We start from the raw sequence: 22865 nt of genomic DNA, 5'->3' as shown, positions 1-22865 counted from the left end.
CTAGCTATCCAATCCAATAAAAAATACCTCTATATGCCTATACATGCTTATATCATCTTAAATTAAATATAAAGTAGGTTATAGCCAATCTGACAGCTATATTGGCAGCCATCTTAGATTTACCATTATGTAATCTCAAATTCCCAACCTCACCTTGAAAATGGTTTACTTGTATTTATTGACCTCAAAAACCTATGACTGGACACCAAAAATACCATTATAAGTTGAATCTGAAGGAAGTTATAGCTAATAATATAAAATGGCAGCCATTTTAGACGCCATCTTGAATTTCTCAAAACCCTCAAGGGTGAGGAATTTTCACCCGGCAGATTCTAAAAGTACACCCCTGGTTATCCAAATCAATAATAAAAAAAAAGTACATACACAATTTCCAGTCCATTTTAAAAAATCCAATATTTCTGCCAGATTATATGGTACAGAGAAGCGACTGACACATATGTGACGTGTCATGTCAAAAGGAGACACTTTTGGGCAGGATATCAATTTTGAGGTTTTTGCAGATCTTAAATATAGAGATATTTTGCTCCACAACGCCGTTTTCCCCAATGAAATCGGACAACCCTAAGCGAAGATATTGAGTTCGTAAGTTATGCTATTATACAATTGGAAATTGAGATATCGGCCTTTGAAAATATTATTGACAATGTTGAGAGTAGGAATTACCTTGAAAAATGTCTCAAAAAATACAAGATGCCAGTTATATTCCGGTCTGAAATTATCAGACAATATTTCTAACATTAAAAACATCACAAATTCGCAAACTTTTGGCTATTTCTCCATTTACGATCCTGCCCAAAAGTGTCTCCTTTTGACATGACACGTCACATATACAGGGTGTCCCATAAAACATTACCGAGTAAATAAAATTTAACGTAAGTCAAAAAGTAGAATCAAAATCAAAAAAATATATAATGTAGCGCATAGCCTATCAATGCGGCTCTTTCTTTCGCAAAGAGTTTTCTTTCTTTCTTTCTTCCTCCTTTCTTTTTAGTTTTATTTGATTGATTCGCTGAATTTTAAACGTCTTATTTTTCAAAAAAAAGAGTCATATCATTTTCATTGTCCTCATAATATTACCTTGCCAATGATATGATGTTGTCCGAGCAATATACAGTAGACTTCGGTTATATATATAAATGCGCTTTTATAAATGCGCACGTGAACAGATGGCCAGCGCCATGTTTGCATTACATCACTGTCAATCACTGATATGACAACCATTGAGGGAATGGCTACAGTTGTGACCTTGTTTCATGGCTAGCACTGGCAAGGAACATTGGCTGGAGGCTCGATGCTATAGATTTGCAAGGATAAATCATGGATATCGAAGGATCATGATTATTGCACAGCACCCCCCCCATGTACAAACATAACTAATTTTTGTTATTTATTTAATTTCTACGCTCACCTGTAATGGGTTTGAGCACTTTTAATTCCAAAGTTAGTCACCTGAAAAATAATACTTATATTACGCCCCACTATTTATAGTGGTTGAGCACTTTCGACTACTTTTGGAGTAGAGACTGTGCTGGAATGGCTCGGTTTGTCCTGGTTTTGACACCACAGAATGTATATACCTGTATATGCATTTGTGTTAACTTGAAATCATGACAAATTATCCGTCTGATGATCGGTATACCCAATGATCGTAAGTGAGGGTATGCTGTGAAACTAGTAGCAGGGGGATGACACTCTATTCACGTGGTTTCTTTTCCAACGCTAAAAGATTACGAATTTTGGTGGTTTGTAAATGAAAAGTGTCCGCACTATCGATTGATTACGTAACTGTTATGAATAATTTATTAGTTTTTCAATGCAATCGCCTCGACCCATTAATACATAATCTGTATTTATCAAAGTACTTGGAATAGCAATCTGGTGAGTTCACTGAACTACGCCCAAATACTGATGGAGTTTTAATGGCGCTAATCCTCTCCATACACAGATGAACAATTACAATAGGAGAAGGTCAACACATATGACCTCCTATATGTGACCGTACAGCACAAATGAGCCGTAAATTCCCAAAACTTCATTTCGAGCTAGAGGTGAAAATACATGCAAAGGTCGTATTTTGGCGAAATTGAGATTTTTGCAGATTTGAAATGCTTAAGCTTTCTTCTATACACCTACAAAGTTTTATTTTAAAGAAATAAGCGGAAATATGAAAAAATCTTCATTTTCTGAGGCCCATCTGATAAAATCAAACCAAAATTAGTGGTGAAATAACAGCTGATTATATATGCAAAACAATATATTATCAGTCTCAACCTTCTTTTATTATTGTAATAATACCTACACTGTGTCTGTGTAAAATGTAAAGCAAATAGCATGTAAGAAACATACTGTTTGCTTTGGAAATATACTGTTTTTCATTTCAAAATTGGTCATTTTACTTCCTTAACTTTGAGCGCGTTTTTCTCGGTTTCGCGTTTTGATTCATGACAACCTTTGACAAGCCATAACTTCGCTTCTGATTATCATATGAAGTTCATTGAGGTGTCATTTTAATCCTTGAAACATGTTCTTTGCAAATATCTAAAAAGGCAAAAATGACCAGAGGGGGAATTTACGGCTCATTCGTGCTGGACGGTCACATATGACATGTTATATGAGACGTACAACAACCTGAATATCATAAAGATCAGTGTTCGTTTGTGCATATGAACTGCATATTTACAATACTAAATATTACTCGTTATATATTATGTCAAATATTGGTATTATGACAACACGGTATATACATTGTATATAAAACGACTAATAGATCCTACTATCATGGCGTCAGGTCATTGGTTCATCATATCCCGTATGTTTCTTAAAATTCATTCATATTTGAGACAAATTTCTGTGCCCATTTTATAGGCGTACAGGTGGATCCGGTTTTTTTTGTCATTTTCATTTCTTTTTGATGAAAGAATTAAGGTTTTCCACTGCACGGAGGCCACTATGTGATACTAATTTAATGCTATTTGTAAATGAATGCGGATTCCCGGTTGTTGTTTTTCCACAGTGTGACAACTGTCCACCCCTGCATCCAGACAACATCATCACATAATAAAACGTCTGTATTTTTACGATGAGTAAATATTAAACTGAACTTTGCCTTGGAACATTGTGTAAGACGGTGTAAGATTTTGTGGGCGCCCTCAACATTATTATCCTCTTTGTATCCGTAAATGACATGGCATAGACTGTGTGAATTCTATGAAGACTAGGGGCCTACTTATACATGGGGTCATATCCATGGACACAAGTAACGATAATTGACAACACGATACGCGACTGTAATTAGGGAGGCTAACCACTAATAATTAATAATGCCGGGTAGGGCCTACTCCTGGCGCGACTCGTGTGGGCAAGGACGCTTAGGACGGTGACCAAATGAGTCTCAAATTTCACCGGGGAGGGGCACTCAAGTATGATAATGTAGGCCTATACGCATGTGTGGCCAACTTTTTAAACACCCCCTAAAACGAGTTTTACCCTACCAGCAAATTTAGGATCAATAGGCCTAAGCTAACTTAATACACTAAAGGAAGTTTTGGATGAGAAAACGGACATTTTGATGAGAAACGGCCAATGGTGAGAATTTAAATTTTCTCATTCTTTTGGATGAGAAACTTCCTGGTGTGTGTGTCAATCATTATTGTCTTATTAAAATCCGGGACTTTGGTTGACCTGTGCTAGACTCCAGCACATGTTAATGACGCAAAGACAGTTGTGGTAACACCATGGTCGCAGACCTGCAAAAAAGCTCAAAAACAGATAGTAATGAAACCAGTTTTTATTTTCCTTGCTCTAGCGAGTTCACAGAGAAGGTGTTTCTAGTACAATGCAGCGTCAGACTCTAGCTGAGAGCGTAGCCTGAGTCCAAACGGACTCCAAGAAGGGCTCTCCATACACAAATGAACAAACACAAAGGAAAGTAGTCTCCTCCGTGACCAGCTTGATTTCGATGGAGCGAAACCAAATTGGCTGCAGAGGAGACGGGTAATTTTGCCATGCAAATGAGGTGAGTGCCCTCTCAAGAATAACTACTCTCTGCTAGTAGTAACGGTTGCCTTTTCCAGAGGTCTATACTTTGAATTTGTTTCTACGCTCACCTGTAATGGGTTTGAGCACTTTTAATTCCAAAGTTAGTCACCTGAAAAATAATACTTATATTACGCCCCCACTATTTATAGTGGTTGAGCACTTTCGACTACTTTTGGAGTAGAGACTGTGCTGGAATGGCTCGGTTTGTCCTGGTTTTGACACCACAGAATGTATATACCTGTATATGCATTTGTGTTAACTTGAAATCATGACAAATTATCCGTCTGATGATCGGTATACCCAATGATCGTAAGCGAGGGTATGCTGTGAAACTAGTAGTAACGGTTGCCTTTTCCAGAGGTCTATACTTTGAATTTGTTTCTACGCTCACCTGTAATGGGTTTGAGCACTTTTAATTCCAAAGTTAGTCACCTGAAAAATAATACTTTTATTTATTTATTTATTTATTTATTTATTTATTTATTTATTTATTTATTTATTTATTTATTTATTTATTTATTTATTTATTTATTTATTTATTTATTTATTTATTTATTTATTTATTTATTTATTTATTATGTACTTAGGCGACGAAAAAAGAAAACAATGTTCTACGGGCCCGACCGACCCAGATTTTGAACAAATGGAGAAGTAATTTTTTTCGGTACAAATAAATGTTTTTTTTATTTTCTCAAATTGCAAATTAGTTGCAGATTTTGGTGATTTTTTGGGTTATTTCAACAACAAAAAACCGACCGACCGACCCTACTTGAAAGGTCCGTCCGCCCGTAGAAGAAGATTTCTTTTTTTCTTAGCCTTACTTATAAATATTATTTGTTCTCCTTTTCGGCTAGGCCAAACCCACCCTCCTCCCTTTTACACTCATAAATAATTGTTTTTGTGTCAGTTCCTGCAGAACCGACACCTTTAGTACAGGTTTGACGATCACGTGACAATTCGAATCATCATATCGAAATATCACGTGCTCTGTAAAAATATCAATATCGATATCGATACTATTCGTCAATTCAGCCCCAAACCAAGTCGCCCACATGCCAATTCGAACCCTGTATATTGATGTACAAAAAAAGTTGGCCAAATTTAACTATTTCGTGATTTTCTCCATAACCGTTGTTTTTACACCAAATCTGTATATTTAGATGAATTGATGTCTTGCATTCGGTCACAAACCAATTCGTTGTACTTTGTGCAATAACCCTCTATCTTTTAAACCAAATATCCTAAAGAGTCGTGCGATGTCGAACTTTTCCTCTGGTCATAAAGAACAAAACATGTCAGCGGCGTATCTGTACGTAGCCGCAGTTTGTAGGCCCCCACAACACGGGCTTCCGGTCCTAGGAAATGGAATATTACTGATAAATATATAAAGATGGCAAAATCAGTAAACCAGTTTAAGTTACAAATAAAGAAAAGTCTAATAAAAATTACATCTAATATTTAGGATTATTTAATGACCTCACCCATCCCCCCATCTCCACTCCAACTATCAATATTTCTTGTGTGGACTGTGGAATATCTATATAAAATGTTATAAATATTTATATTGGAGTCTTTCTTTGCATGTTCTTCTCCTCTTTCTTTTATTTGTTAACTTTGTGTAATTGTATGTTGTAACTTAAGGCAGTGTAAGGGGGTGCTCGCTTCAGGCCTTTGGGGCTTTTGAGCATCTCCTCATTCAAATGTTGTGTCTTTTATATTTTGTATGTTGATTTGAATGAAAATAAAATGATGATGATGATGATGATGATGATGATGTACATCATTTCCTACAGAGTCGTGAGATATGTCAAACTTTTCCTTGGTCATAAGGAACAAAAAAGTCAGTGGTCGCATATCTGTAGGATCAGTGAGATATAGGCCTAGTCACTTTTTTTTAATTTTGTGCACTTAACCCTCTATCTTTTTAACCAAATATCCTCGAGTCGTGCCATATGTCGAATTTTCCCTCTGGTCATAAGGGGAAAAAAGTCAGTGGTCGCATATCTGTAGGATCATCGGTTAATGAGATATAGTCACTTTTTTGTACGTTGTGCACTTAACCCTCTTTTTTTTTACTGGATATCGTTTGGAGTCAAATGATTTTTCATTTTAAAGCTTATGATATATTTTCTAAACACGAAATAAAACAAAATTGACCGCGAGCCGACTTTACAGCTGTTTCGAGATGGACGGTCACATTATATTCATTAACATATTAAATCGTTTATCCCTTTTGGTCAATATCGAATTGGTTTGTGGCTGACTTAGCTTGGGGCCAAATGCATGAATTGGCATATGGCCAAGTCAACTGTGGACGAATTGATTTGGCCGAATCGATCTGCTTCCATGCTGACCAGGAAGTGCCGAAAAATTACGTACTTTTTACAAGGCAAAAAGCAACTTTTCTAGGCATTGTTGACATGGTGCCTTCGCCCAAAAAGGTTTCCTACTATAAAGACCTAACTTTTGAGATGGTTTGTATGTTTGAAGGTGCAAAATTAACAATAAGCTTAAAATCATGGCCCGGTTTACCGCCGAGTTTTGCAAGTCATCATCAACCACTTTGTCAGATGACGTCAGACACTTATCTCTGTCTTGATAGTAATACGCTGTTTTACTTAGCCTATATCTGGTGGCAGCAGCATTTTTCTGATAATACACGGGGGGAACTGACGGTGTCCACATCTTTTTTTTTCTTTCTTTCTTTTTCAGTTTTTTGTATTTTATCAGTAGGCCTACTTAGAGCTGGTGGGGGAGAGAAAGCATTAAAATACATTCAGGAAAAAATACAACTCGAACCAAAGATGAAGGCTCCATTTCAAAATCAAAATTACAAAAAAAAAAAAAAAACACCAGACAATGAGCAGGTTCAAAGACCCACAGAAGGAAGATGACAAAACAGAGTCCTGACCCTATCCTAATCCTATTTTGACCTTTACACAAATAAACCACCAGCCCCCTTCTTCATCACATACAATATTTTTATAAAAACATCCAGCATGTCCAGAGTTAATTAAACAAAAATCTTTTTGTATTGCGCTGGTATAGGAGTTGCAAGGGCCTGATACTTTGCTGATATCGAATGATGAAATTCGCCATCTTCCTCCTGTGAAAAAATTTGAAGAATAGAAGGCTGACGTTGCGCCAAGTGTATAATTAGGCCTATTTAATGATAAAATGAACTACCACTAAATGTTCTTGTCAGTGCTGCAGTGCAAAACTTCTCTTTATTTATTTATTTATTTCATTCTTATTTAACCTGGGTTGACCTTTCAATGCACTGGCATTGTTCTCCCAAGGTGCTCTTTAACATTACATTAAAATAATAGTTACATTGTAAATTGGAACTGACACCAATTTTTTTCAGGAATACTTGTTTTGCTAAGTTTCCCCTTCCGTGTAAAGTAAAACTTTATAAGCCGTTTGAACCAAACTGAACAATATAATAGCCTATTAAGTTCGAGAGGGTCATTATTCCGAAAAAGTTATAGTTTCGTCAATTTACGTTAAAATTAGAGTTAAAATTAGGGTCAGAGTTATGTTCAGTGGCGGCACTACGGGGGGGGGGAGTGGAAATACTTATTACCACTATCACCACGTGCAAAAATTATCAAATAACATCATCGGCAGCTACTCAGTTCTGACCTTAATGCCAGTAAGAATCACATTTCGTCATCAATATGGCCAATTGACACACCCATTTAGCACGGAAATAATGAAATACAAGTTTTTAAATCAGCTATATTCTAGCTTTTCCGTCATTAATTTTTTTTGTCCGTAATGGAAAATCCAAATAAAGAGTGTTTCGCTCAAATTATTTTGCCCTTTGCAATCAATGCCACTATTTTGCAAAAACAATTTTCCTTGTAACCTGTCATTTTCGCCTATACTTTTGCGTGTGGAATTTGTGTACATCCGGGTACCTTACATCGTTGAACACGGTATAGCGACTTGTAGATGTCACGTGCGCATTTATAAAAGCGCATTTATATAATACCCGAAGTCCGTTGATATACCTGACCTTTAAATGTCACAAATATCAATTTTTAATAATTTGCCATAAAATTTTTATTCTATCGCGAATTTCAAAAAATTAAAATTATTTGATATCAGAAGGACATTCTTTGTATTCAGAATGTAATTCAATATGTCTGAAGTGCTCTCATTTCAAAAATAATGTGCAAACGTTGCTACCCCAGCCCTTAAGGTTACACGAAGAAACGTATAAAAAACGTATAAAAGACGTATAAAGTTGTTCTCTAAAACCGCGTTTTCTCAGCAATCAAATATCGCAGTGAGTCAAATGTTGGTGCATGGATGTATCTTTACATTATTTTTGTGTGTTTATACAAATTTTTAGAATCCGTTTGAAAATCTTTCGTTTAAATCATTTTTACGCACCATGTTCACAAGATCAAAAACGCGTTCCATGCAGTTTTTTTCAAATGTTCGCTCCGTATAAAACCACGTCGAGTGATTGTTTTCTCCTTTTTTGTATTGTACTACAAATCGACCAAAGAAATAATGTTGCCATGGGGAAGAACCAAATACAGTACCGATTAAATTTTATTAGCCCGTTTTTGGGAACAATTTTCGAGAATCTTGTACTGCAAAACACTGTTATGTTACACTATCGATATCTGGATTGTGGAACGTTAATTTTGATTTCTAACTGCCTACATTATTTCTCAAATGTCTGTCGCTTACTTTACCATTTGAATTTCACTCCAAATTTAAGCTACTTTTGCAAAAAACGAGGTTTTTCGCCATCGATACCTCCGACATTTACAGCGGTAATGAGCTTGTTTATCATAAGAGCCTGTTATGCACTATTCCATAATAGTCAGTTTGAGATCAATCATTTTCATGTGCCCCTCAGTGGCTCAATCGGTTAGCGCGTTGGACTCACGTTCGACTATATAATACTATAGTTTTGAGCTGGAAAACTTTGGTACGTGTTCGAGTCCCTATGTGGTCCATTCCATTTATCTTATTTTATTTTTCTCTCACTTTGTTTCTTTTTTCTTGTTCGTTTCTTTCTTTCTGACTGCAGCGATTGATTGTTTTTGCCCGTTTTTTTTCATTATATAATTCAGGAATTTTTAGGCCTATACTAGTCTAATAGGCGCGGCCTATGAATATATTTTTACAAATTAGATTAACAAAATATTGGTTGTTGGTTTTGTTATTGTTGTAGGCCTATATATTGCATAATCAGGGTATAAATAGGCCTACTAGGCCTGTTATAGCCTATAGAAGCATTGATTTATTTCACGACAGATATCATCCAGGATAATTTTAAAAATTGAAAATTTAGAAAATCCAAAGGAAAATTGCTGCCCACAATCAACCCCCCCCCCATCAGCCCATATGGTCCTATCATGGTCGCCCCCTCCCTATCCCTGCAACATATAGGATGACTCACGAGCCGCGATTTGTCCGTGGCCCTAGTTAAGATTGATACACTATTGTAGGCCTACGCGTGAGTTCATTCTTTTCTGCATGGCTGTTTCCATTATTAACTTACGCCCCTCTGGAATCAAGCCTTGAAAATCAATTGTATTTAACCTTAAGGAACACTGATTGCATTTTAGCTGTAATTAACAGAATGGTCGACTGCAGATCCGTCGGATAACGCTTTTTCAATGAAAAATTAACTTAGCTGCTTGGAAGATGTCACGATGAGGTTAGGGTTAGGGTTACAGTTACGGTTACGGTTAGGGTTAGTAGGTTAGTGTTAGGGTTCCGTATTGAAAAGCGTGTTCCGACGGATCTGCACTCGACCGGCCTCTTAACGAACGAATCAAAAAGACTATTTTGCGTCTGACGTCACTATCAATTAAAGTTCCTACGACCCTTGATTGGTTAATAGCGCATAAAAGGAAGGTCGATTTATCTGGTGCTGATCGGAGAAAAGGAATCGCAGAAAATGTACATACTTTTACAAGGAAAAAAACAACTTTTCTAGGCATTGTTGGGCTTTCAGGAAAGAAAATTTCCTATTAACATGACTAAGAAGACCCAAACTTTTGAGACGGTTTGTATATTTGAAGGGGCAAAATTAAATATAAGGTACCCTGGCCTGTTTTACCGCCGCGTTCAACAACTCATCATCACGACACTTGAAAACAAACCGTTACGAGTTTGATTGACAGATGACGTCAGACGCAAACTGATTTTTTTTTTCAAAATGTCTTTGATTATACCTCTCCTCAATTATTAGTGTATTGAAGTTCCTGTGAATTTATTTCAAAGTCCTATTCAGCGATGGTAAAAAATCACCAAAATCCTGTTTTTTTGCACAGTTTGCTAGTAAGTAGTAGCAATAGATGTGCTAACATAAATGGCTGTGCAATAAGGGGGCTGCACTGGCATTTTCTTCGGAAGGGGGGTCCCAAAATACAGGGGTCATAGAATTTTCAGACCAAAAATAGGGGGGTTATAATTTTGTTAACACCCAAAATAGAATTAGTAAGGGCTGGTGACTCAAAATTTTCGTGCGCTGCGCGCGCATTCTGTAACTTCTCAATCGAAATGTGCATAGAATCTATGCAAATTTTTACGCGTTCCGCGCGCCTTCTTTACACTTTAATACGATAAACATTTCAACTCGTTCCATGCACTTTCTTCACTCTTCCGCGCCTTTATTCCGGCAATGAATAATTTGTCTTGAGTCTTTGTAGGTTGGGGGGGGTCGTAAAAATGTTGCCCGCGATAGGGGGGTCATTAAAAAATGACTCCGGTCACCGACATATTTGGGAGCCCTCCCTTCCAAAGAAAATGCCAGCCCCCTAATTATGAGCCCTGGGGAGGGCAAAATTGGGGGGAGGGGCCAAGAAAATTTTGGCGAGCCGAAAGGGGGGCAAGCAATTTTGGCAAGCCGTGTCCCCGTGCCCCTATGACGCTACGCCACTGTTTAGGTCTGTACACATTTTTTTTTACACTTTCGGTGAGATCACCGAATGGGGCTTTGAATTATTGCAGTACAAAACTTACGTCTAACATTCAAGCTAGCAACAGCGCCAGTAAATCCTGGGACAGTCTTAGAAGCAAATCCACCAACACCAACCTCAACTCCACTGCAGAAAATAGCCTTCCCGTTATCCTCCATACGTGCCGTATATCGGAGCGTTGATAATGCCTTGTTTAGCCCGTGTGATGAGCCAGTTAATGTAGAGTGATACGCTTCAAAATTCTTTTCTGCTGGAAAGATATCATGGTCAACCGGATAGTTACCAGGGGCTGGTCCCAGTGTCCAGTCTACATCGAAACGATCATTCAACCAGCTCCCTGTCCCAGAAGCCTGTTTGCAGATGACGTCCACTATTGCACCTTCTTGAATATACAATCGTTTACCGTCAACTGCTGGGCCGTCATCGAAGGTCAGCTCGTTGAATAGAATATCGGCATGCCCACCAAAAGGTCCACTCGCTTCACAGGTACATCCTGAAATGCAATCAATAACCGGTTACATTAATACTGCTTTATACATCGAAGTATATAATAAATATCTTTAGCTTTAAACAAAATGTTTACAGAAGTAAAAAAAAATCAAAATTGGTAACATGACATGATAACAATTGAATGCGGGGGCACACACCTGCGGGCACATACATGTAGAATATAATGTAGAAAGATCCCTTCTATGCTTCTAAACTATTTCCACAGACTAGCTCTTGAGTCTAAATGGATCAACATTTTACAGACTTCTGCTCCTCTGGGTATGAATGTTAAAAGTCATCGTTAAACAAATTTTTTTTGGTCAGTTATTCTGGTCCTCCTCATTGTTTTTCTTCAATCTTTTGTTTGTTGCAAAATCGGACCACCTTGGTATCTCTGGTACCCCGCTGTATGGTCTGGGAGGCGGAGCCGACGCGTGGAGACGTTGGTACGTACTGGATGTCCCACCTCGGCGGGCTGTACAGTTTCGGGTATCGGATGGTACCAACAGTGGTCCTTTATTTTTTGTTAGGCCTTTGGCTTTTCAAAAGTTTCCCTTCCCTTTGATATATTACTGTTTGTTTATCTTTTGACCAGAATGGCCGACCATAGATTTGCTTTTGACCTGGTTGGCCTGCTATACTTGCACATGCCTGTTTTTCTCACCTTATTGATTTTTCCCTTGTATGTTTTTGGGCGAAAAATGCAAAGCATTTTTCGTCCTTATTGCGATGGGTTTTGGCATACTTATTTCCTCACAGCGTTGCATAATAAAAATAAAATAATCGTGCTGTCTATGTAATCAGGAAACTACAGAGGCGATAGTGTACATTTAAATTTGTCATTACTACTTCATGTTGATATTCAAACAGTGCTATAAAGTTGTCTTACCAAGGAATGTGTTTGTATTAAAAGAAATAATTGTTTTACAACTTGGATGAACTAGAATTACTTTTATGAAAATACGAAAATTGCAACAGATATTTTTCATTTCTTTAAGATTTAGCGGTATTGCCAGATTGTACGTACAGTTGGGCTACATTAATAGCCTCAATATAGTTTTATTGATACTGGCAAAATACTTGCCTGTATGTGCTTGTTGTTCTGCTATCTAGCGTATAGAATCTGTTAACGATACTTTAACATGTTTAACCACACAGTCAATTAATTTATGTCAACATGACCTTTTCACAAGGCTGTGTTTATATAACTGAATTCATTTATACAAACACAACCTTGAGTAAATTAGAGAGAGTACTTAAGGTAGGGATAACCATAAAAATTTCATGTTGACCCTATTGCTACAAAAGATTGTTTTCTGAGTAGAACTAATCAACAGAAGTATTTTGGTGGTTAAATGGTCAAAATCGGTCAAAAACTTTTCGAATTATGAATTATCAAAGTTTCCCATTCTGACCGGTCATTGGAACGAAATAAAATGACAAGGTCCAAAAATAGCAGTTGGGAGCAAAATTGGCATAAGCATATATTTACCTTTATATATTTCTTTATTTTAACATATTTGCAAACATGAAACAAGCATATTGTGAAAGCATCAAAGGGGTTTCTTATGAAATGGCACTTAACTAGTCACTGGCATAACTTATTTTTTCAAACCAAGGCATTGAAATCATGCATTTAGAGGACATTTGCCAAAAATCATCCAAGATAGCCGATATGGCACAAAATCAGAATTGCACTAAGTAGGTGAACTTTTTTTCACAACCAAGAATTTCAATGTTATTGGGTTTAATATGACCAATTAGTAGGTGTATGTAAACAAAATCTTAAGTTTTGAAGGTCATTGACTCATTCACAACAATAGAGATTATCCTCATCATGCTCATGTGTATTCCTGTAGTATTCCTCATTCAAACCAAAGTAGCACTCAATACATTATGAGTATCTTTGTTCAAACCAATTCAATGCTTGACCTCGGAGTTACCGGCATGACTATCGCGGGCTATTTTGAAACAGTTATGGTTGCACATTCAGGTACTTCTTTTGAAAGTCCTAAACAAGGTATAGCCAGCAGCAAGTTGTAGATGTTTAGGCCTAAATATAAGAAAACGTTTAGGCTTAAGATCAGGTGAACAATACATCGAATGAGCACGAAACTTCACATTTATGTTCAGAAAGGTGTCTTCTTAACATGATTTGAAAGGAATATAAAAATTCCAAAGGGAAGCTGGTGATTTAATTTGTAACTCGAGATCTACTTGTTCAATTTTTTAACCTTTTTACAGAGGGTATGATAGAGGTATTACTGGCAACTCTGCCAAATTACAGCTCAGTAGGCCACGTTTTTCACCTGATCTTACTGATTTGAATATTTTGTGCCATTCTTGAGCAGTGCTAAACTCAGCCACTGGCAATTAAGCGCACTGTGGCGATGGACCAATTTTGACTCGCACTTACAGAAAAACAAAATAAGTTATGTTGCTGTAATTTGCAAGATAGTTACAAAATATAATTGGCAGTAACTTCCCCAAATTTTACAGAAAAATATTGAAAAATAAAAGAATGAGATCAATTTAGAAATGTATGTGCAAGCAGTGCACAGTTGAGCTCCCTGCATGTCTATGGGAGTGTTCTAATCAAGTTGATGGTTCATTGGTCATCCCTACTTAAGGGATCTGGAATGGGCGATTCGATAGTGTTTTTCGTGGGACATGAGAGCACATGATATGGAATTGCCCCGGGGGGGGTCACCCATACGCGGAAATGAAATTTAGGGTATGAAATTTGATGCAAGGAATAAAATCCCTGTTTAGGGTATTGTTTTAGCCAAGGGTTAAATCCTTGTTTAGGGTGCTTTTCAAAAGTTGATTATCGCGGATGGTGTACAGGCCACCCTGGGAGTGACCCCCCCCCCGGGGGGAATTGCATTCCTATTACGAAGAATGTCTTTCTGATATCAAATAATTTTCATTTTTTGAAAATCACGATCTAATAGGCCTACAAATTTTATGACAAATTATTAAAATTTGATACATTTTTGATATATAACAGTCCTCGAAGTAAATTTTATAAATCTAATGACATATATTCTTAAAGTGTATGTAGCTGGGAGGAAAAGCCGTTCAATTTGAAAAATTTGACCTTTCATATTGAAAATGACCTAATTTTTTTGTGTTTTGGGAAAAAGATCCATATCTTCAATACGAAAGGTCAAAATTTTCAATTGATCGTCGGCTTTTTCATCCCACCTACATACATAGACAGTGAAGTTCGAGTAAATTTGCGAATTTCAAAAAATTATTTTATATCAAAAGGACATTCTTCGTATTCAGAATGCAATTCAACATGTCTGATGTGCTCTAATGTCCCACAATAATACTGTCCAAAAGTTCATACCCCATCCCTTAAATGGGGAAACTTGGGCAGGCGATAAAGAAAAAATATATTTAGGGCCCTACTTTAGCACTTACGGACCCTGTCAATTGAGACTTAATGTCTGTTAAGTGAGGGCTGTTATTTGAACAGTTATGGGATTAGTTAATAATATTATTTTGATAAGTCTCAGGTGGTGGTCGCAGTGCATTCTCTAAATTCAGTAAATTTCCACCGTCAACCGTGTAATTGAATGGGATTATTTTGAAATTTTAAAACGTTTGAAATATCACAAACAAATAGGCCTATGTTAATAAATAATATAAATACAAGCTAAAACCGGTTCGATAATGATCGATGCGAATTATAGAAACAGTTCTAACAATAAAATAACTACACCTTTATCTTGACACTTCCTCATTTGTTCGCCCTGTTCCTTTTTAAAGGAATTTTTATTATTATCATTCTAATTTCTTTTCATTCTATGCTTGTCACTTTCTTTTGCTGTCTTTTTCTTTTGCTAGCAACTAGTGCTACTTTTTTAACCTTGTAAAAGGGATGTTTTTATGCTCCCGAAACGTCGGTTGTTTTGTCTTTTTAACCCTAAATTTTGGATGTTGTTGTACATATTAAACAGTTTTTAACATTTATTTTCCTTGGTTATGTACACTACTTAAATCTTTTTAAGATCCATTCAAAGTTTCCCTGCTGGTCAGGTTACTGTTTTAGTTTGCTTTTTTGCTCTTATGCTTAGAGTGACGGTATAAGCGGGTGTTCATTTATTCATCTTCCCAGCAAACACAGAAATGTTCTTAAAATAGTTTTTTCTTCAAAACGTTTTAATAATATTTAAACGTCGGGTTATAAAAAGGTCATTAAAACGTTTATTGCAAATATTTTGCATTATATTAGATTGTGCGCACATTTTGATTGTTAAAGCCATATTATAACATTTCTGTAAAAATATATTAGTATTTATTTTCCATAAAATGTTAGTTTTTAGTGTCAGATATGTCCCCTTTTAATTTTGAGCCGAACAAGTGAGGTCAAGCATAGAAAATTGGAATTTACTACTAGCGCCCATGCATGTTATTCCCGCGGTTGTAATACTAATACGGTACGATCCTCGGGATGTGCGTGTATGTGTATTCCGCACGCCGTGTACGTACTAATATTTCCATCATAATAATAAAACGCCGGTTCCATCTTTTATTAAAAATCTTGGATTTTGACAAAACTACAGCACCTAAAGTCTTGGTTTTTGCAGAGTATCTTTATTGACTAAAGTACATTACAATCGTGTAAAAACCAGAATTTAAAAAAAATTTGAGGGCGTTCTCCTCCGCAAATGTTTTGATGTGGCTTTAAATTAAAGAATGCGCGCGCAGCGGGCAAAATTTTTGAGTCATCAACCCTTAATAATTATATAACCCCCTATTTTGGGTGTTTTCATGGCGAGTGTGGTATATTCTCGTTTCACACACAAAAAACCATCCAATATTATTATTATTATAAATATAATATGAAGCTTTTTCGATGCTTTTTTTTTGCCGGTTGTACAAAACAAATTGCGTAGACTGACCCACCATCTCGGTTCGGTTCCATCTCTGGATAAGGGGCTGTGCAATAATTATGAGCCCGCCAAAATCGCCCCCCCTCTCGGCCCGCCAAAAATCCTTGCCCACCACCCCCCGCCCTTTACACATGCCAAATTTTTAGGCGGTTATGAGGACACACATACATAATCTTAAGACAAAGGGCCTCTACAATAAGCCCAATCGCCATTCTAACTGTTATATCGGAGAAATTGACGTAATTATTATTAATTTACTTATTATTGTCATAAATGTTATCATTAAAAATACTTATAAAATGTTATTTTTTATATTTGTTTTAATTGTAACACATTTTCCCAATAGGTCAAAGGACAAAGTGTCCCAAAACTGCAAAAACTGTCTCACAAGGCATTGCAAACTTCCAATGCCGATTTGGCTTATGGTTTAAAGATGATGCGAATTTTCTGTAATATCCCGCGGTTTTTGTTCACGTTTTTGTACCGGCCAGCCACAGCTGGCCGGTACTTATTATTTGGTTCAAGTTTGTTGTTATTTCTAACTTTCTATTAGATAGTGTATGAACAAAACAGAAAATATTGTCAAAAATGATCAAGTTGTCAAGGCAAATAGAAGTACCAAAATTGGTGTGTGAAGACAAAAGATGTTTTGTGTTGATTTTGCATTACTAAGGTAAAATCAGTATATATTTTAGGAACTTTCTTTCTAAATTGAAAATTTGGCAAATTCGCTGGTCCTCTTACCATGCACATTGACCTTATCTTTAATACTAATTACGGCGTGTCCGTCCCTCTGTCCGCGCGCTATCGCGTGCGCGCGGTTCACTAACGCGTGATCGCGGTTCTCATTGCGAGCATCAGAAAGCATTACCAGGGCTGTGACACTCGTATTCAAACCCTGTATAAAAATTGAAGTCACTTTACGGCAACTTAATTGACACATCGGCAGTTTGAGTGACGGTTGCTAGGCTTTTTCAGTACACCTAGTAACGTCCTGGTAACGCTCAGGCACTTTAGCCTAAAATTTACGCACGTTTCGCACAACAACGTTGTGCGTACTTCGCCACGGTGGAACAGACTTATCCTATATTCAATTGACAAGTTCGTATTTGATTGACAGTTGCTGGGCATTTTCAGTACACCAAATTTATCCAAGATGGCGCCCATCGACTGCCAATTTTTCGGACCCTTTCCAGCAAAAATACAGCTTATTTAGCCAGTCTCGTCATAGGGTCATCGAACAGAATATTTTCCTAGCATATTGAGCTAACTCCTCAGCTATTTGGTTTTTCACGATATGATAGTAATAGAAAGATTCGACCAAATGTTCGCCGTTTTTCGCCATTTAATTTTTTTGGAAACGATGACGTAAACATTGCATCTGTTGCTCAGTTAGATTTATGCAAATTAAATTTTAATTAGCATAACGAAGTAAATATTCATAAATAAAAGTAACCCGTTTCATTGAATGTAAACTCAGTACATGTATATAAACTTGCCATTGGTTTTTAGAAGGAATCTGCCTTTATCCTTGCCCAACCCAAAAACGCTCAACGGTCCATGCAAATTAGCTGCTAGGCAAGAACCCCCGGGATACTACCCGACCAGGGGAGCTTCGCAAACTAACCTGCGGTACTCATTACAAGTCAAGAGGCTGGGGGTGCAAAGCCTAACTGTGACCTACCCATAATGGGGAGCACCATTGGACACAACGTTACCAGGTCTGTCAAACATCTGCTTATACTCACAGTTTTCTAAGATATAAATTTCATGGTGTTGAAACAGATGGTAGTCAAAACGTTGAAAACTCTATATATAATTTGCATTATTCATTAATCATTTGAATAACAATGGTCACGGGGTGAATAAACTCCAGCGGATTAAAGCAAGTGAATAACCTACCAAACCACTTCAAATACAATTGTCAATTGAGATCAATGCTGTATTGATTTGATAAAATCACTTGCATTTGTCATTAAATAGACTCGCACGCAGGACACATGGGAAGAATATTACACTATCTCGAGGTGTTTTTATTTTGGGGAAAACCCCACAACTTTTACAAAATAATACATCAGTTTTTTCCATTTTGTTTTTTGGAAAATGAATACACTTTTACAACAAATTCGTTTATTTTTGCTCGCCGTATATGTAAGATAAACGGTTCAAAACAGACCATCACCATAGATAATCGGTGTCTTGTTGAGGTATGGTTCGCATGTTAGTCGCTCGGAAGGCTCGACCCTTCGGGGTCTCGCCTTCCGAGCGACTAACATGCTCACCATACCTCAACAAGACACTCGATTATCTATGGTAATGGTCTGTTTCTCACCCTTTATCTACTACGTATATTAGTACTCGAGAATCCTTGGCATTACCAGTGTGGCTAATCGTGCAGGTGCATCTGATCGTATCAATAGGCCTATTTTCAACACACACGTGCAGAGGCCTATTACTTAGAACATGACTATTTCCGGGGTTTTTTTTTGGGGGGGGGGCTCATATGTGGTAGCAGGAGGACAGGGCTTGGAAGAGGCGAGAGACGTATATCATAGTTTAAAAGGTCAGGGCAGGTAGGCCTATGGGTAACGGGTGTTGCGTAATTAGAGAAAGTCCTATCACGAGAACCACCCAACCCGAGAACCGCGAAATCTAGTTAGAGTGTAAATCATAGGGACAATATAATACTTAGTACATGTGTCAGTGTGTGGTCATAGTGCTTTTCAAGCAGGGTCAAGGTTATATAGCAGCGATCTTGCTATAAGTTAATGAAAATGTTTTGATGTCATTACACATCTATTCCAGAAAACGTTCACATGAAAATTAATTGGCAATTGGTGGGAGAGAATAACTGGCAGGACAATTGGCTCTACATTTAGGAGTTTCACAGGATAATAATTAATAGATGTCAGCAAAGAAGAGGGTGTATGTTATGCCCTTAATCGAAAGTCTGCTATCAAAAGCTATTTGCACACATGATAAACAATTACCTTCTTTTGGATAAGTTGATTAACTTTATATATTTAGGTCTATAATATTGATGAAATAAATCAGAAAAATTAAGCTTTAATGCAGATGTAACAAATTATGTCTTAACCATGCTAACAAAATTAACCATGCTAACAAAATTAACCATGCTAACAAAATTAATACAAGGGTCAGTCCATGTCGAAACAGATTGAGTGTACACCCACCCTCTTGGATTTTGCTCTCCTTTGGCTCAGGGGTACCTTTCATGGATCCCTAGGTGAGGTCACAAGAAAAAATTCAAATTCCATTTCGTTTGCGAATGGCGGGCAATCAAAGTTTGGCGACCTCGACCAAAATTGTGAATTTAAGGGGTCCAAATGACAAAGTGCTCTCTTTGAGGGGCACTTTCTTCTTAATTGAATCAGTTGTGATCCTCTTTTTGAATGTGGTCACTCACTGGCTGTGTCTGAAATACCTAATGCCAAAAAAGATAGATTTCGGAATTTCGTTGGGATTTCAGAAGGGGTCAAAATCAGCACTTCGTACTGTTCAATCAAATTATCTTGATTTTGAAGGACCCATGATAATGTCACAGTGCACTTATAGGTCCTAATTATGTTCAGAATGGATTAACCATATGCCAATGTCTATGAGCAATTCAAAAAGAGAAATTTCTAGACCCCTACAGAATTTTAGGCCCCCTAAAGTGGTTCAGCCACAAATGGCACTTAAAGTCGGCAAATTTTGACCCTAATAACTTTAGGTGTACACCAGATATGAATTTCTAGTCTTTTGCATCTGAAAGAATGTAGTTTAATGTTACTAGGAACATAAGATTTGTTTTGTATTTTTTGTGTTTTAGTATTAAGTTGACGCTTTCAAAAATAGTAATTTTTGCCTAACATACCATGCATACAGGATACAGTACAAAATGCCAATTTTAGTATGATATTTTTTTATATTTTTGATCACTTTATAGCCATTTGTATTATTTATCCTGATATTTCAAGTTGCTCTTGAGTCAAGTAATAAAAAAAACTACTTTCTAATCCTCTGTATGGATTTTTAAGGGGGTCAAAAATGCACTTCCTGGCAACGATGCACATGCAAAGTACAGGTTATGGGGGTCAAATTTTCAGAATGCTCCCAATTATGTCAAGTAATATATCAAATTACTCGTATGGTCATGAGGATTCCAAAAATGTATAGTTTGTTATGTGTCAGACCTTTCAGGAGGGCGCTATGACGAAAAATGTTCATAGGTCAACGACCTTTTGAAAGTATCAAAACACAAAAAATACAAAACAAATCTTATGTTCCTAGTAATATTAGACTACATTCTTTCAGATGCAAAAGACTAGAAATTCATATCTGGTGTACACCTAAAGTTATTAGGTGTCAAAATTTGCCGATTTTAAGCGCCATTTGTGGCTGAACCACTTTAGGGGGGCCTAAAATTCTGTAGGGGGTCTAGAAATTTCTCTTTTTTTGAATTTCTCATATACATTGGCACATGGTTAATCCATTCTGAACATAATTAGGACCTATAAGTGCACTGTGGCATTATCATGGGTCCTTCAAAATCAAAGATAATTTGATTGAACAGTATGAAGTGCTGATTTTGACCCCTCTGAAATCCCAACGAAATTCCGAAATCAATCTTTTTGGCATTAGGCATTTCAGACACAGCCAGTGAGTGACCACATTCAAAAAGAGGGTCACAACTGATTTAATTAAGAAGAAAATGCCTCTCAAAGAGAGCGCTTTGTCATTTGGACACCTTAAATTCCCAATTTTGGTCAAGGTCGCCAAACTTAGATGGCCCGCCATTCGGAAACGAAATTGAATTTGAATTTTTTTTTCTTGTGACCTCACCTAGGGGTCCATGAAAGGTACCCCTGAGCCAAAGGAGAGCATAATCCAAGAGGGTGGGTGTACACTCAGTCTGTTTTGACATGGACTGACCCACATTGGGTTTCAGTATAATATATTTGTTGTTAATATATTCCAAAAATAATTATTCTTGATATAGTGTTTAATATTCTGTGTTTAAATTTTCAAAACCAGATTGTTATGAATTAATCTATAGTAAAAAGAAGCGAATGTTGTTTGCTTTTACAAATTTCATTAGTGCATTCACAATTATAGACAGTTTTAACGTAAGTATAGTGTGAGAGAAAAATACAAAATAGGGTGCACCATGGGCAAAATCGCTGATGAATTAGCTTCCGAAATTCTTAAGGATGTGAAGGGATCACATTTGGTACCAAATGTTTGGAATTTATTACATCTTATTTCAAATTTATATAACAACGTAAAGACTGATTTTGAGAGAACAGCAACAAATGGAATTTGGCTCAAATTGTTCAAACAACCATAATCTTTACACTTAAAAATTATGGTTACTGTATATTTATATTTTTTTAAAGAAATCTGATGTTACTCATTGTAATTCATCCTTTTGCCGGTACATCCCTTTTAAAGGGATTTTTATTCCATCAGATTTTGACACATTGACAAATTGACCTTCGCTGTGACCTCGGCTTTTGTGTGATTTTGGCCCGCTGCACCGTCCATACGGTACAGGAGCATGTTACTTCTAAATATTTTCAATTTCAATTTAAGTACATGATCCAGGAGGAGCATTTTTGATTTAGAATGTTCCAAGAACATGTTTGACAAGCATCATCCTGGAGCATGTTTCTAATTCAAACATGCTCCTGGAGCATGTACTTAAATTGAAAATATTTATCAGCAGTCAAACATGCTCCTGGAGCATGTTCTTAAATTGAAAATATTTATAAGTCAAACATGCTCCTGTACCATATGGTACGGTGCAGGACCATTATGGTCCTGAACCATTTCATCGGGCCAAAATCGCACAAAAGTGATGTATCGATGAATGAGGGTCGTTATGCAATTATTGTGTTTGTGTAACATGTATAAGGGGCACACCATTTCATTTCCTGGGGTGGCATGGGATTTTTTTGGAAAAAAAACTGCACCCACTAGTCAGACGTAAAACAAATTGCCCCACCAAACTCTGTAAAAGGTATAGGCCTACATTAAAATTGAAAGAAAAAACTTAGTCGCCGAAATTATTCGGCGACGAAAATAAATAAATTTGCCGACCCAAACTCCTATGACCCCCCTGAGAAACTAATGGTGAGTCCCTAGGGCAGCGTGGCTAATTTGCCGTGGAAATAACTGCAACAGTGGTTGCTAAACCCGCGATTGCACAATACAACACCATTATTATGTTTTGATGGATCCAAGTGTGTGAAAATATTGGATCCAACACATAATAATGATAAAATTGGATGCTTTACGCACAATATTTATTGGTCTCGCTATGGGTTTTAAAATATTGGACGAGACGTAAAAACTCATAGATCGACCAATAAATATGGGCTCAATCAATCAAATTTTATATCAAAATGTTGCTTCTGGGTGTATTATTGGGCTACAATATGAACAATGTGCGCCGTTT

At 36.8% G+C, this 22865-nt stretch overlaps 1 protein-coding gene across 1 annotated transcript in view; it reads right to left on the bottom strand.

The window, feature by feature from the left end:
- The window catches only part of LOC140139950 (uncharacterized), a 72329-nt gene that overhangs the window by 7155 nt on the left and 42309 nt on the right, over positions 1-22865 (bottom strand). The window contains exon 2 of the mRNA XM_072161735.1: positions 11056-11505. Within this exon, the coding sequence (XP_072017836.1) occupies positions 11056-11505 (450 nt within the window). The remainder of the gene's footprint in view (positions 1-11055; positions 11506-22865) is intronic.

This window comes from Amphiura filiformis, chromosome 18 (genome assembly GCF_039555335.1).
Source record: "Amphiura filiformis chromosome 18, Afil_fr2py, whole genome shotgun sequence".
Classification (NCBI taxonomy): Eukaryota; Metazoa; Echinodermata; class Ophiuroidea; order Amphilepidida; family Amphiuridae; genus Amphiura; species Amphiura filiformis.
This window is presented reverse-complemented; position numbering and strand designations above follow the sequence as displayed.